The 15,932-nt window shown below is 33.0% G+C and overlaps 1 protein-coding gene across 3 annotated transcripts in view; it reads right to left on the reverse strand.

The window, feature by feature from the left end:
• LOC111512640 (monocarboxylate transporter 2) overlaps positions 1-15,932 on the reverse strand; it is a 311,021-nt gene that overhangs the window by 62,354 nt on the left and 232,735 nt on the right. For all 3 annotated transcript variants that reach the window (XM_074183936.1, XM_074183941.1, XM_074183948.1), the window contains exons 4-5: positions 8,001-8,158; positions 1,406-1,581 (exon numbers count right to left, since the gene is read on the reverse strand). In XM_074183936.1, coding sequence (XP_074040037.1) covers positions 1,406-1,581; positions 8,001-8,158 — 334 coding nt within the window. The remainder of the gene's footprint in view (positions 1-1,405; positions 1,582-8,000; positions 8,159-15,932) is intronic.

A 15,932-nucleotide genomic window follows, 5' to 3' on the forward strand; every position in this document is an offset into this window, starting at 1 on the left:
GAAATCATAATGAAGTTTATTGTGTAAGTTTGAAAATGTCCGTATAGGACGAAACTGCAGTAACGTTAGTTATAAATGAAAGTGGTAAAAAACATAGAAATTTTCATTTCTATTTTCATCTTGACTTTTTAATTTTATTTTTATTTTTTGTTCAATTTGTTCCTTTTTTACTTGTATTTGATTTCACTATTATTTCATTTCAGGTTTTTTTGCCTAATAAAATTGTTATTTCAGCTATTCATTTTTATTTTTGTTCTTTAATTCGTAATTCTTCTTTTTCAGTTCTTTCAGGAATATCAAATAATTTTATTTATTTATTTATTTATTCATTTATTTATACGGGATAAACCCCACAGTGTAAAAATTTCACAGAAAAAAGTACAAAGTACATTTTATATAATATCAGGCATTGGAAGTCGGAACTAATGAAATTCAGAAAAATTTATTATCTTATTATCTAGGTTAGGTTATTCGGTGGGTAAGAGAGAGAGAGAGAGAGAGTGGAAAGGTTTTGGATTTAATCAAATAAGCGAATGAATGTTATTACGTACTGTCGTCGATGACATAAGTAGATTGAACTCAGTGGTGATATAAAGTAGTAATTTTATGAATGACTTTAGTGCTTCTTCTTATAATGCCATCCAAACTTGGTGCCGAAGAGGCGATGAGGCAAGTGTCTTATGCCGAAACATCGAAACATTGAGGATAAAAAGTGTTTCATGTAAGTGAAATTTTACTACTTTCATTTACTATATTGTGTAGCAATTCTGTGAATGATATCTGATTCAATACCATAATGAATGTTAAGAATACAAACTGAATAGAGAAGTGTTTTTCTATAATTGAGTGTTCATATAAAAGTATTCGTTTCGAAAGAATTTTTCTTTTGTGTAATTCAATATTTATATGAAATTAGTTGTTTCGAGGAGGATTTTCTTCCAGTTTGTGTCTGAAAGTTATTTCTTTTTATTATCTTCACATCTTTGTATAGTTTTTGAAATTGATTGCTTACTTCATTTCTTCGGAAGACTTCCACTTTTTTGTATAAAGATGCAGGAGTTGAAAGCCAGAATCTTTCTTTCCCTAAGATCAATCTCCTTCAAAAATATACTTCTTTCAATTCAATTCAGGGGGTGTTTCCCTAAAATTTTACTCAGTTCGATATAAGAATATAGGCTTTCTGGCTAGTAGGCCGTGGTCGAATGGAACCTGAAGTACTGAACGTTTCATCTGCTACTGCAGAAACATCATCAGTGGTAATTGCGTTGATTGCGAGGACAACATTTATATTAAGAAATCTCAGCAACAACTGACTCAGTTCTTTAAAACGGCCGATACATTTTCGTTCTACCACCCTGTATTAAAAATATCTAACTTTGATAAATTTTCAAAAATGATTACTCACCCAACAGCTTCTTTATACAAAACGGAAAATAAGGCAATTCCAACCCCTGTCCCTGATTGCGCCACCATTTCTACAAACTCCCTTCTTCTCTTGAAGTAGTGTCCTAGAACAAGTGTCGACGTTTCTCGAACCACTCCTGCTCCGACTCCCAAAAATATGCCGTAACTCAAGAGAGCCTGGAAGTTGAAACATAATTAAAGAACTTAAAATTTCACAGCTTTATGTTTCACACCCATTAGTGGTTTTGGATGATTGGAAGATAGAATTTGAACTTCTGCACAAAATTTTTCAAAGGTGACACCGTATAACTTTGAAAACAGTACCGATTTGCACAAATATTTGAATTAGAAGTCTACTTTAACTCTTACTTCAAAGTTGAGCCTGTACCGGGGGTTGCATTTTTTTTAAACCCCTTCTGGAGACTGATAAATGTTTGATTGGAAATAGGTCAGGGGATAGATAGTTTAACTAATTCCAAAGAAATTCCGTTCAAAAGAGTTTTTATCTGAAAGTCAATTTTTTATTTATCCGTTAGTGAAAGTCAACTTTCCAATAAACCACGTTCATCCCATTCTTCCATCTATCCATCTACCTGTTCATGCATTCATCCATCTGTACATTCATCTATCTATCCATTTATCCATTTATCATCTATCAATCTGCCCATCTACCCATCTTTGTTTTTATTAAAGAGGAGAGAAAAATCTTCATAGATTGCTTCTCCTATCTAACGGCGGTCAGGAGACTTGTGCCAGATTTTTTATACTAAAAACCTCTGCCCTCCTCACCGCTTCCTCCCAGCGGAACTGCTTTCGCAATACTTCAATTTATAGTGTTGTCCTTATAACTTGTGGGTTCGATCTTCATTCTCATTATTCTCTATTATGAATCGAATTGTTCGATATGTGATATTCCAGCTCTCATCATTGACAGTGACTTTCCTCATTATATTTTCTACTGAGAAAGGTACCCCTGCAAACTCCATGAATTCTTGCTGAATATCTTTCCACCTGACACAGTGGAATAACGTATGTTCTACGTTATTCTGGAGGCCAAAATATGGGCATTCATCGGATTCAAATTTCACTCGTGTCCTGATATCACTTTCATGAGATAGTAGTGAATGATACACCTTTTTCGCTTGCCATCTAGTTGCTAGACTTCTATCTATCCTTCTATCTATATACTCATCTATCCATCTATCCATCCATATCAAATAACTCAAAAAATATTTCATCGAAAAAATTATTCGAAGTGAAACTGTAGCCCATGAAGAACAGAAACAATGGTGAGTTTAATGGTGTCTGTAGATCCAATACGAACTTGGGGTTTAGATCCCAAATAAATTCATTGAATATATATAATGATTGTCAGATCAATGATCACTTATGGGGCAATTGTTTGATGGCTGGAGGCTTTACAAAAAACGGCCCAGGCGAAGCTCTCTGGATTACATAGACAGGCTTGTCTGGTTATCAGAGGTGCCATCAGTACCACACCATCAGCGGCCATGGAGATCCATCTAGAACTACCTCATCTCCACATTTTTCCGGAGAGAAAGGCAAAATGGACTGCACACAGACTTGTGCATATTACCAATTGCACAAAGCAATTTAATGCAGAGTAGGCATTAAATTGCCTAGGCTGCTGGCTGACACTGGAAGTCTCAGCATTCTGGGAATGACCTCTGACATGCCTCCAACTGTCAACTACGAACTGCCTTATACAGTACTTTTCCAGAGTAGAGAGGATCGTATCCTCCGGGAGAAGGAAATTTCAAGAGCAGATAGTTGTTGGTTTACAGATGGATCAAAAACACCTTTGGGCTCTGGTGCAGGGTTCGAAAGAAGCCTGCACCAGAAACGTCGGCAAGAAAACAATTGTTTTTTTTAAGAAAAAATTGAACCTGTTACTCAACCAACTTTTTTCAGAAAAATTGTTGAAAACTAGTCAACTTTACTCAAACAGACGTTTGTACAGAGTGTGCCAAATTGAACAATTTCAAAGAGAAACTCCTGTTTTCGAACTAGATAGATGAAAACTGATGGCTGTGTCTGAGGGTCAACTGTTATGACAAACTGAATGGTGAAAACCGCATATCGATATCTATAATCGTTTTTGAGGTACAGCATGTTTTTGGAAAATGTGCTTTATCGAAAAGTTGCTGTTGAGTTTTTTCCTGTCAATTTTTTTTGTTTCTATGAAAACATTTCCAAAGCATTTTTTTACGTAGAATTCGTGAAAAACTAATTTTTTCAAATGATATATCAATAGTTATTGATATATCATTCGTTTTTTCAGTGAGACACATTGTATGTTTCTACATATTTCAATAGAGCTCGAAATAACCTTTCCAAAAATGTAGCACATTTGATGTTTCCCTAGAGTCATCTTTGAAATACACAGTTTTAAGGTTTTTTCATGTAGACTTTGTAACGCACACTTTGGTCAAGTAGTATTTGCACGACGCTGCGAAAAAACAGAAAGAAATTGTTCAGTAGTAGCTATCAAATATTGAGAAAGCTTTTCACAGCAGTTATTGAAACGCATGATTTCAATAAAACTGATAACAATTCATCCTAAGTTTTCTACTAATAAACGAAACTTCAACAATAATAATAATAATGATAAAGAACAAACAATGGAATATATTTCTTCAGAGAAGGTGCTGAAATGTCTACCAGCTTATTCTAAAAACACAGGGGACACCTTTTGTGGACGTTTTTTGCCGAATTAATTAGTTCAATAGGAGTGAGAGAAGCAAAATTTTGCATCACTGCCGCTCCATATCTAGAATTGGTCGGCAATTTGAAAATGAGACATTTCAACCTTCCCCAGAGGTAAAAGTCCATAGGCATAAGTCCGGTGACGTGACCGGCCAACGCTTGGGTCCTTGGTTGGCTATCCAATCAGTAGCAAAATTTGCAGCCGAAAACTGGGGACAATAGCAGTGTTGTGAGGCGAAGCTCCGTATTATTGAAAATATGTTTTTCCGAACTCCATTAGTGACAATTCATCAATAAGTTGTTCAATATTTTGGCTTAAAATTCATAAATACTTCTGAGATGTGAGAGTGCCATATATGAATGAACGGGCCGATAATTCTATCCCTGAAAACACCTGATACACATCAAATCCAAATCTTCCTTGACTTCTTTGTTTTACAACAGAATGGGGATTTTTTTGTGCATAAGTATAAAAATTGTAGAGGTTGAAAATGCCGGCACTGCTCACAAAAGCTTCGTCTGTCCAGAAACTACCGGCAAAAAGTCATGCGGCGTTCAAATTCTCCTGGTCCGAGTTGATAAACTTTTCTGGTCCTGTAAGGCTTGAATTTGTGTTTTTTGAAATCCTCCCAACGTTAGTTCTTGGTAGGACTGTTGATATTTTCAAATTTCGCTTTGACGTTTTGGAATTATCTTCAAAGCTCCTGAAACGTATATTTCTTTCAACTCCTCATCACTATTTGATTCATATAGTTTTTTTTTCAAATTGACCATCATCAATTAGGTTGCGAATATGTCTCTAAAAGGTTATTTTCTCTCTGGTTACCTCTCGTTATACAAATTGCTAGCTGCTTCTGCATTTTGTCCGGTTTGTATAAAACAGACTATCATATCCCAGTTTTCTTGCGAATGTGTTTGGAAATCGAACAAAAATCACTGATTGTGATTTTTGTTCAAGATTTGCATTTTGTTATCGCCGCATTCCACACAGCACCAGATATTCATGGAATATTCCCGCTATATCATAAAACGAACGTATATATATATATATATATATATATATATATATATATATATATATATATATATATATATATATATATAATGACTTTATTCACCATAATGATAACAACAAAAATATTATAAAAAAGGGGTGAACAAACAAAGGCATCACAAAAGAAACATTTTCGAAAAAAATGTTTCTTGTGCGTGATATCGCCTAGTATAATATGAATAAATGAATGAATAAATATACAATACATAGATAAATACACGAGTATCGTAAAAACATGAATAAATACACAATACATGAATAAATACATAATACATAAATAAATACACAATACATAAATAAATCCACAATATATAGATAGATAAACGAATAAAATGAATAAATAACTTGACAATATATATATATATATATATATATATATATATATATATATATATATATATATATATATATATATATATATATATATATATATATGCCTTTAGAATATTCATAGAATATGCTTGAATGAATATGGCAGGATTATTCCCAAAAGAATGTGCATAGAATGTCTATAAATCTATTATTCACCTGTGAATATTCTAAGAATATTGTCGATCGAATATACCACATGGAATATTTTTAGAATATATCCCCAGGGTATATTTCGAAATATTCTATACGGAATTTTGGATTATCTTATGATAACGTATTCAAATAATTCGATATTATAGAAAACAAAAATATTTGAAGATTTTAATCGAATGCATAACCTAATATAGTGTTAACCAGTTTTTGAACTCATCGCGAAGATTCTAATGAATTCCTCCAACTATTGGAAACGACAAAAAAAATCGAATGGTCCAATAAATGAATGAATTGCAATAATAAATCGGTTTATTCTCATCCTATTTTTCATTTCGTATTTGAAATTATTCAATTACAAAGCGACAAATCCTGGCAACAGAGAAATGGGGAAATGAAGTATTGGAGTAAACGTTTCTCATTGGTCAATTGAAGTGTAGCGCGCGACATTCGAAGCTTTGTGGAAGTATCATTTTCTCATATTTTGTGTACCATTTATAGTTTGAGGCTGTCCAATTTGCAGTATCTACAGCGAATAGTTTGCTTTCGCATCTTCAAACAGTAGAGTTACATTACATAGTCTTTGAGAAAAGTAAGTAAAAGACAATAGTATCGATAATAAAGTCATGGTGCTTAACCTGCAATAGTTCATTTTAGGCCCGAGGAGAGTTGGTGTGTGGGATTTGTTGGTTTGACTGGTGATTTCAGTTGTGTATCTTAAGTAGAGAAAAGTAAGTAAGTGGCACATTCTTTTGTATTTGTTCAGTCTTTCTCAAGATAGTATCAATGTGCCCAGAAGAAAAAGGAGTGGTACCTGGCCATGAAACTGAATACGTAATGAGTACTTTTCAACAACGGGAATGCAAGTTGCTCTGCAGATCATAAAAAGTTGTAAATGTTCATGAGGAACCTATGAGAATTATATCTATTTGAGTTTAATTTCAATTTTGTTTTGCCACTTTCAAATAGTGATAATGCGTTCCAGGTATCGATAATGAAAGACTGGCTGATGCATTGTTGGACAAATATCAGGAAAACTATTTGGTGAGCAAAGTTTGGATAACTTTGAGTAAGTGAAATTCATTGAAGAACCTATCATACCACTCATTTACAATACTTCATTTGTGGGTTTAGTTTTTGAAGTGAGAAACTTATATTTCGCCTATTTCTTCATGTAATACATTTTTTCATTTCAATGAAACGAAATATTTATTATTTTTCAATTAGTGCTGATGAATTCACAGAATTGTTATTTCAGTATACATTTTTTGAGAGTAGGAACATCCAAAAATATTGGTAGTATTTCTAGTTAAATATTTCAGTGTATATTAAGAATATTTCCCAGGAATATTCTTAGAATGTATCAAATGTATCATCAGTATGGTGCAGCCAAGTGTAAGGATGGGCAACACTTGGTTACCAAAAGATAGAAATACAAATGCACGGAGCCACCAACAGGAGCCAACCGCACATTTGTGGTTTCAGTAGATAGATCTCGTGTTCACAAGAAAACTATCAAAATCACCACGGAGGCAGCTATAGCTACCTGCCACTTTCATGAGTGCTATGTCCGATATTAACTTCTGTTTCTATATCAAAACACTCAATAACTTTCATATTTGTATATATATATATATATATATATTATTTATATATATATATATATATATATATATATATATATATATATTATATATATATATATATATATATATATATATATATATATATATATATATACATGGAAAAATGTAAAACTATGTATTCTAAAGATGACTCAAGCAAAACCCCAAATGTGCTACATTTTTGAAAAATTAATTTCAATCAGGAATATACAGGGTGTCTAATCAAAAAATAGTTTTCCATCAATTACTATTGATATCTCATTTGAAAAACGAATTTTTTGTACCATTGAATACTACGTAAAAAGGTAATCTGGAAATGTTTTCATAGAAACAATGAATTTTCGACAGGAAAAAGTTTTGAAAAATGCATTTTTTCGAAAACCATGCTGTAACTCAAAAACGATGATATGTATCATTATGCGGTTTTCACCATTGAGTTTATCATAAAATTTGACCCATAGCCATCAGTTTTCATCTATCCAGTTTGAAAACAGGAGTTTCCTTTTGAAAGTTTCCAATTTGGCCCCCTCTGTACAAGTTACCAACTGCTTAGGGTATTAATGTTGTCATACAATTGATATCATGCCACAGTTAGGATAAAGCCGCGAGAGCTCTTTTCTATGTATTAACTAATTGGATAACTAATTGGATTATCGCTATTCACTTACCTGATGATATTGAACGGCGAATGAAGTGAAAAGACATGCGAGGGAAATTATCAGGCCTCCTATAACGGCTGCCAGCCTCGCCGATTTCCTCCTACAAATGGCGACTATGAGCGGTGAAGTGGCGAAGGAAATCCCCAGACATAATGCACCCATCCAAGCTATAAAAAAGAATTTGTCAAGGTATAAAGGTAGAATAAATGTCTTTTGGAATAGCAGAGAAAGGTGTCAATGGTGGCAAATGTATGAAAAGTATGAAAAAATTAAAATTAACGAAACCACAAAATTTGACAAGTATTTTTGAAGGCTGGCGACTTTTTTTTCTTGAAAACTCTGACTTTTGTTCTGAGAAGAGTTGCGAATCAGATTCAACTTAAGAAAGTAGCCCAAAATGAAAAAATATTATTTCATTATATCAAAAACGGATTTTCTGATGAATCCAAAGAAATAGAGTTCAGACAAAAAACCGATCGATCGGTTCAATGAAAAACCAAAGTGATATTTTTTTCTCACCAATGATATTTTGAAAACTATCGGATAATTCTGAAAAACTCCAATTGTTAGAAACGTGAGGATAATACTCTCCGGATATTAAAATATCCCTTGAACCGATTTTATTTTCGGTATTGAGTGTCACTAAAATTTCCACCAATTCATAATTCTATAAATAGGTGAATAATTTCGAAATAAAATCTCGAAATATTAATCTCTCAACTACTTACAGAGTAGGTTTCGGTCAATGCCTGCCGAAAAACAACTACTTTTCCGGCCAATACCAAACTGGATATTGAATTATACATTTATGCAAGATGCCTCACAGATGTTAGCCTTTCTCGTTCATAAAGCAGCAGGATCGTGCTGTAATTATTTAAGCACATCACCCGCAGACCGCGGTTTCCAGGTATTACCTTTTGTCAGTACGGGAAAGATCCTACCCAGACAGCAAAGTGTCGGTGACACGATTAATTTCAACGCGGCTTGACTACATGTATGAAACATTTGCCTAAGAAAAAAATTAACTAGTAACATGTTCATCTTGTTAACAAAGCCCCAAGCGGGGCGATAAGTAGAATTTGAGAATCTATTGATATTTCTTGATTAATGATTGACAAAAAATAAAAGTTTTGTAATATAATTGTTTTCAGCTCATTTTGCATTTTCAGCGGACCCGATTGAAATTTTTAAACTTTGGGAGGGACACATTTTATTGAAACTTTAATTTCTATGAAACTTTTTGTCATATTTTTTCATCGATATTGTGGGAAATCCTAACATTTCAATGACAATGAGAAAAATAAAGTAAAAATGAGAGATATCAAATGTTACAACCTATGTTTGTGAAAGTTGATGAAGAAAAAAAAAAGATTTGAAACTTTCGGTTTTTACCACTTTCATTTGTAACTAACGATACTGCAAATTCGTCCTATAATAATAGGGGAGCCCAAGCGGGGATTTCGGGATTTACTGAAGCGCGGCAGATTAATATACAGGGGGATACCGTGTACTCGGTTAAGTACCTCCACCAAATATGAGCCTGTGAGCGATAAAGGATCAGATTAGTAAAAAAAAAAATCATCAGAACTTCTCGAGCGCGTCAGATTAAGGTAGGGTGAGTTCATTACCTGCTAGAAAGTGTATATTCCAGTAATCTGACAATTTGAGAGTGACGTAAAGAAAGGGGAGGGCAGCAAAGTTGTGAAAAAATAACGTCATTTCGACAATCTCAAGCGTAGCTAATTTTTTTTCATTTTGAAGGAAATAATTCAAGGATAACGAAAAATATGTAATCTGACGATTTCTGCAAGCCGAAATAACAAAAATTCTTTGATAAAGTTTAATGCGCGCAGCTGTGTGATACCTATATTTCCCTCTCCGAATTTCTATTCCTCTATTCTCTATTCACTTTTTCTCTATCTATTACTATCTCACTCCGTCCCCACTCTGAATTCTGTTGCCATGACGCCATCACAGCTGATCACAGAGACTCGTTCGTGATGAAGAAAAAGATGATGATCAATTAATCAATTAATTGATGGATGCAGCCGTTACTACGTGGTAGGAAATCATAATGAAGAAAAGAGAAATTGAACTTTCTATGTTTTTTACCACTTTTATTTGTAACTATCGTTACTGCAGTTTCGTCCTATTAGGACATTTTCAAACTTATACAATATATATGTTTGAAAATGTCCTTATAGGGCGAATCTGCAGTAACGTTAGTTACAAATGAAAGTGGTAAAAAATATAGAAAGTTTCATTTCTCTTTTCTTCATTACTTGATCAATTGATTATAAAAAATTAAATTTTTTGAGCTTTTAAAAAAATTATTTTCTTATTAATACAAATATTCTACCTAAAAAATATACACTTATTTATTTGCATGCTATTTTCTGAGCTTTTCAATAGATTAAGTTCAATGAATTAAAAAGAAAATTAAAAACAATACACCCCCTTAGAAAATCTGACGCGCTCGATCAAATATTTTTTCTTTTCACTTTTAACTCTTACGTACAACCACCCACATCAGGCAAACGATCAGATAAACATACCAACATTATTAGAAATACGTAGGACATTGATGCTATCAATATCTGACGCGCTCGAGTATGTTCATGCAACAGTATTTTTTTTACATATTTGAAAATCTATAGCCGCTTTCCCCACCGATAAAAAGGTAAATATTATATAACATTTTTTTCTTTTTATCATCTAAGCTTTGCAACCTAATATGTCTCAATGACGCTTCAGTAAATCCCCATTTTGCATCGTGGGCTCCCCTGCTATAAGACATTTCCAAACATCAAACTAACAATGATTGATTTCATTAGCCGGCATATAACACTACTGTAGGTAATAATTAATAGAGGTACTCAGCTTGATTGACTACCTGCATTTTGTTTACTAGTGACAATGTGGATATGCTGATTTGAAAACCGGCGAGTAAACTAAATTGATTTGATCATTCAAGTTGCACTAAATAATTGAGTTTAAAACCCTTCCTTGCGTGGTGCAAAATTTCCGTATCGCATAGATTCGGAAAACTTGTGGAATGGTTTGAAATCGTCGAATCATTTCACCTAGCCTGAAGGACACAGGACATAATAATGGTTTCAACGCAGATACAATCCAGAAGTTAGTCAGGAAACAAAGCCGGAAATTCACTCACAGATTGATATACCCCCAGATCAAAAAATCAGAAATCAAGAAATGGGTAAGTCTAACATATTTTGATGAAAGAACAAAGATAATTGCAGGTTTCTTCAGAAAAAAACAATGTGGAAGTGGCATTCAGACCATATGCCAGGTTATCTGATTTCCTTTTCAATACCAGAGATAAAGTGGACAAGTTGGAGAAATCTGGAGTTTATAAGTTTAAGTGTCCGGAGTGTAATAGTGTTTATGTGGGACATTGTGGTCGAAATTTCCAAAAACGGTATGCTGAACAAGAAAGGTTCTTCAGACTAGGTAAAAATGATAAAAACGTTTTCAAACCATTCCTTGGCATGCGATCACAAGTTCCCGAATCTAAATGTAACGGAAATTTTGCACTATGCAAGGAAGGGTTACAAACTCAATTTCGGGTGCAACCTGTTAAATCATCAAATCAATTTAGTTTACTCACCGGGTTTCAAATTAGCATATCCACATTGTCACTAGTAAACAAAATTCAGGTAGTCAATCAAGCTAAGTACCTCTATTATTACCTACAGTGGTGTTATATAAGGTCTAATGTTATAAAAAAGTTATAAAAAACACTTATGAGCTACAGTAATTTTCACCAAATGAGACACGGAGAAAGAATATGATGAAACTTATCAAATGAAATTACGTAGTTGTGTAGATACTTGGTTTTCAATTGACCCAAAGACAGTGAACCATTCGGGAATTTCATTCATTTCTGAAATGTGTAACACAGCGGAAGTTCCTAACTTTTTTCTCTTACACGTTTCTGATATTTTGTTTACTGACATTTTGTAGCACAGCAGAAAGTGTCTTCTGTGATTTTCGCCTGATTCGATCTTTCAGTTCACGGATATCACCAGGTACGTCCATATAGACTTTATATCATGAATCATCCCATAAAATATCTAATGAGTTGAGGTTAGATGATCTAGCGGGACATTCTATCATTCATCTACCTATTTACAAAGTATAGGATATTTGAATAGCAGAAAAACTTCAAATCAAATCACAAAATTATGACATTTACAAGAAAAAAATTTTCATCAGAAATCTGAACCAATAGTTGTATTTCATACAATACCCAAATGTGCTTTTGTCACAGTTGAATATGATATTTTTGTATCGTGTGGATTTTTGTCGCACTGACAATGGATATTCAGTACTTTGACACGCCAGTTGAAATGAAAAGTCACCTTGCTCGAAAATAAACATCAAGTTGTTTTTCAGCCATTTGAAGATTTCCTATTATGAAAACTTTCTGATATGAATATCCTTAGATTTTATACTGAATTAAATCTTGCTGAATATTTTCAGGAACTGTTAATTTACTTTTCTGCAATGGATTATGATGTAATGTATTATTGCTTGATTTTGTTTGACAGCTGATTGTGGGATAACACATCATGGAATAAACTGCATATCATTATCATATTGTTGACGCTAATTATAATCGAAATTGATGAGAGCATTTTCATTGAACAGTTTTGCTGCGATAATATTTAATTTGATTTCATGTACACGTACCTACCTTGAAGCGTTGACAATACATAATTTGATTTTCATGTTTCTGACAACTTTTAACGTCGAAGGAAAAAAACAAATGTTTGAATTGGAAGAAATATATTTCTAGAAGATATTAGTATTTGGGAAAGAAAGCTTTTTGGTTTTTTCACTTTTCATCTCTATACAAAAAATATGGAAAACTCGCAAAGGAAAGCAGCACACAATATATTTCAAATTGAACTCTTCACGAAGATGTGTAGATCATGCATAGAAGTTACTTTCAGGTACAAACTGGATGATAAATTCTTCCGAAACACCTACTTCTATATAAACATTGAATTACACGAACTGAAAAAAACTTTCGAAACGAATATTTTTATATTAACATTATACGAAATCAGTTTTATCTATTCGGTTCGTACTCCAAACATTCATTATGGAATTGAGTCAGATATCATCCATAAAAAAGCTACACAATATAATGAAGAAAAGAGAAATGAAACTTTCTATGTTTTTTACCACTTTTATTTGTAACTAACGTTACTGCAGTTTTGCCCTATACGGACATTTTCAAACTTATACGATATGTATATTTGATTTATACTTTAACTTTAACTTATACAATTGTATAAGTTTGAAAATGTCCGTATAGGACGAAACTGCAGTAACGTTAGTTACAAATAAAAGTGGTGAAAAATATAGAACGTTTCACTTCTCTTTTCTTCATTATGATTTCCTACCACGTACTAACGGCTACATCCATCAATTTACTACACAATATAGTGTATGAAAGAGTTGGGATATGAAATTCCACGGCAAACAACCACGACAAAATCCGGAAACCAATCAAAATGTAGCAAGTGATGTTCGTGTCTCCAACTAGGCGGATGGCACTTCTGGATGGAATCCAACAGCTTCAGGGTATGCTTAGGGCCGGACTCCAGAGAGGGTCTGATCTGAGCTTTATAAAGCATCAAAAGTTGCTGAGGTGTGTATAATTTTGTGGTTCGGAATAGTTTTTAAAGCTTTTGAGGAGCAGCCCCTGCAATTCCTGCAACATGATTGTGCCAAGACATATTGGTGTCCATTTTAACCCCCAACAAACTTATCGAAGCAGAAAATGGAATTGTCTTTTCTGACAAAATTACCCTTGCGGAGTCTTGGAATGTTGCTGATAAAAGGTATGGAAGCTATTTTGGCGAAAGCCATGGTATATTTCTTCACAAAATCCTCTCCTAAAATTGCTTCTTTCATTCCATATAAAGTGTGATTCCACATAATTTCCGTAATAATTCAAAGCTAATTCTGAGTTATTTGGACTGATGGTGACGTTATTACTTGGAGGTTAGGCATCACGTATATTCAATAAACATTTAGAAAAATAAATAATCAAAATCAAATTGACATGTTGCGAGAATTTTCACTGATATTTATTATTTAGCTTATCATGAATCTATTAAAAACACTTTTTGGCACAGAAACAAAATAGTGTCTCTCGTAGCGCGTAGCTACGTAGCTGAGTTAGCATTATTAGGAGATAACTAAGATTGAATCTCCGGCTAAATTAATGTTTTTATGTTCATCTAGACGGACCATCACCTTACTTTACTGACTCATGAAATGAAGATGAGGACAGCGACTCTTCAATTATTGAAACGTAAATTTTCGTTTTGAGGGCACCCGGCGATTTTGAAAAAATGTTTGAGTGTACTTACGTATTTTGATGCGTAGATTACGAATCCGAAAGAAAAAAACGGTGCTCTCCCTTATTTACAAAGTTACGACCCTTCAAAGTTCAGAAAAGTGCAACTTTTCAGTCTTCTTTTTCACAAAATAAACTATTTAAAAACACAAGCATGCATTCACTAGGCCACCTTTACACCTTATTCCTCCTTCTTTGACACTTTTCACTTCAATTATCAATATTTTTTCAATAAAAATGTTAAAAAATGTATGGAGCTGCTTTTTGGTTACATATCTCTGTATTTTACGTTTTTAAGGTTAATGTCATAGTTGGAACGACTGATGCAGTCAATAATTCTAATGTGATTCAGATGTTTTTTACCTTCATTCTTTAGATCGTAAATTGGTTTTTGGTGGTGTATTATGAATTTGAAATAGTAGGCGGCGGCAAATACCAACCGATTTTTTCTGAAATGTCACTAGTAACTGACCTAGAAATAGAAGAATGTCATCAGGAGAAGCATTCGTTTTCAAATTAAGTTTTTAATAAGAAAAATGTTGAATATTGAAGTGAAATGTGTCAAAGAAGGAGGAATAAGGTGTAAAGGTGACCTAGTGAATAAATGCTTGTGTTTTTAAATAGTTTATTTTGTGAAAAAGAAGGCTGACAAGTTGCCCTTTCCTGAACTTTGAAGGTCCGCAACTTTTTAAATAAGGAAGAGCGCCGATTTTTTATTTCGGATTCGTAGTCTACGCATCAAAATACGTAAGTACATTCAAACATTTTTTCAAAATCGCCGGGTGTCCTCAAAACGAAAATTTACCCTATAGTCAATTGGATTGGACTGGATATTTTCGTGACTGTGAATAATACAGTGCGATGGTATTATGGTACTAAGGGTTGGAACTTCATTACTGGAATACTAGATGACGTTAAAGTAGCTAGATTTTGATATTTTTTTGACAAACATTTTTTTTATCTTACATAGAAATAATTATTTTTCAATAAAAAGTATCCAATGTTACTTCTAATACCTCCAAGAACATGTGTACAAAATTTCATGATGATCGGTTGAGTAGTTTTCGCGTGAAACTGTTACAAACAAACTTACATTCGCAAGAGTATTAAAAGATGATTTTTACAAAGCAGCGTGTTAAAAATATTTTTAACACTATTGTTAAAAGTATTTTTAACACGATTTTTTTGACCAAATAGAAATAAACAAAACACAATTATTCAATTTTCAAGGAAGTTTTATTATGAACAATAAATATAGATACAATTGAATTCTGTTACTAATGTATTATACACATTAATTACATTATTATTATTATTATTATTATTTATGAACATTAATATGAAACGTACAATTAGAATGACTGCTGATATTAATACCTTGTGATTTCGAAAAGCCTTGTAATATATTTCAACTATCTGAGTTGAAAATTTTATGGGCATTAACATTTGATTCTTGAAGTGAAGAGGACGATGCTGCAACGCTGAATCTAGCCATTGGGATTATTCTTTCAGAAATAGCATTTTTTTAAAGAAATAGATTGATCGAT

This window comes from Leptinotarsa decemlineata, unplaced genomic scaffold, assembly GCF_025532065.1.
Source record: "Leptinotarsa decemlineata unplaced genomic scaffold, Ldec_3_MD MMD2_P_RNA_scaffold_2, whole genome shotgun sequence".
Taxonomy (NCBI): Eukaryota; Metazoa; Arthropoda; class Insecta; order Coleoptera; family Chrysomelidae; genus Leptinotarsa; species Leptinotarsa decemlineata.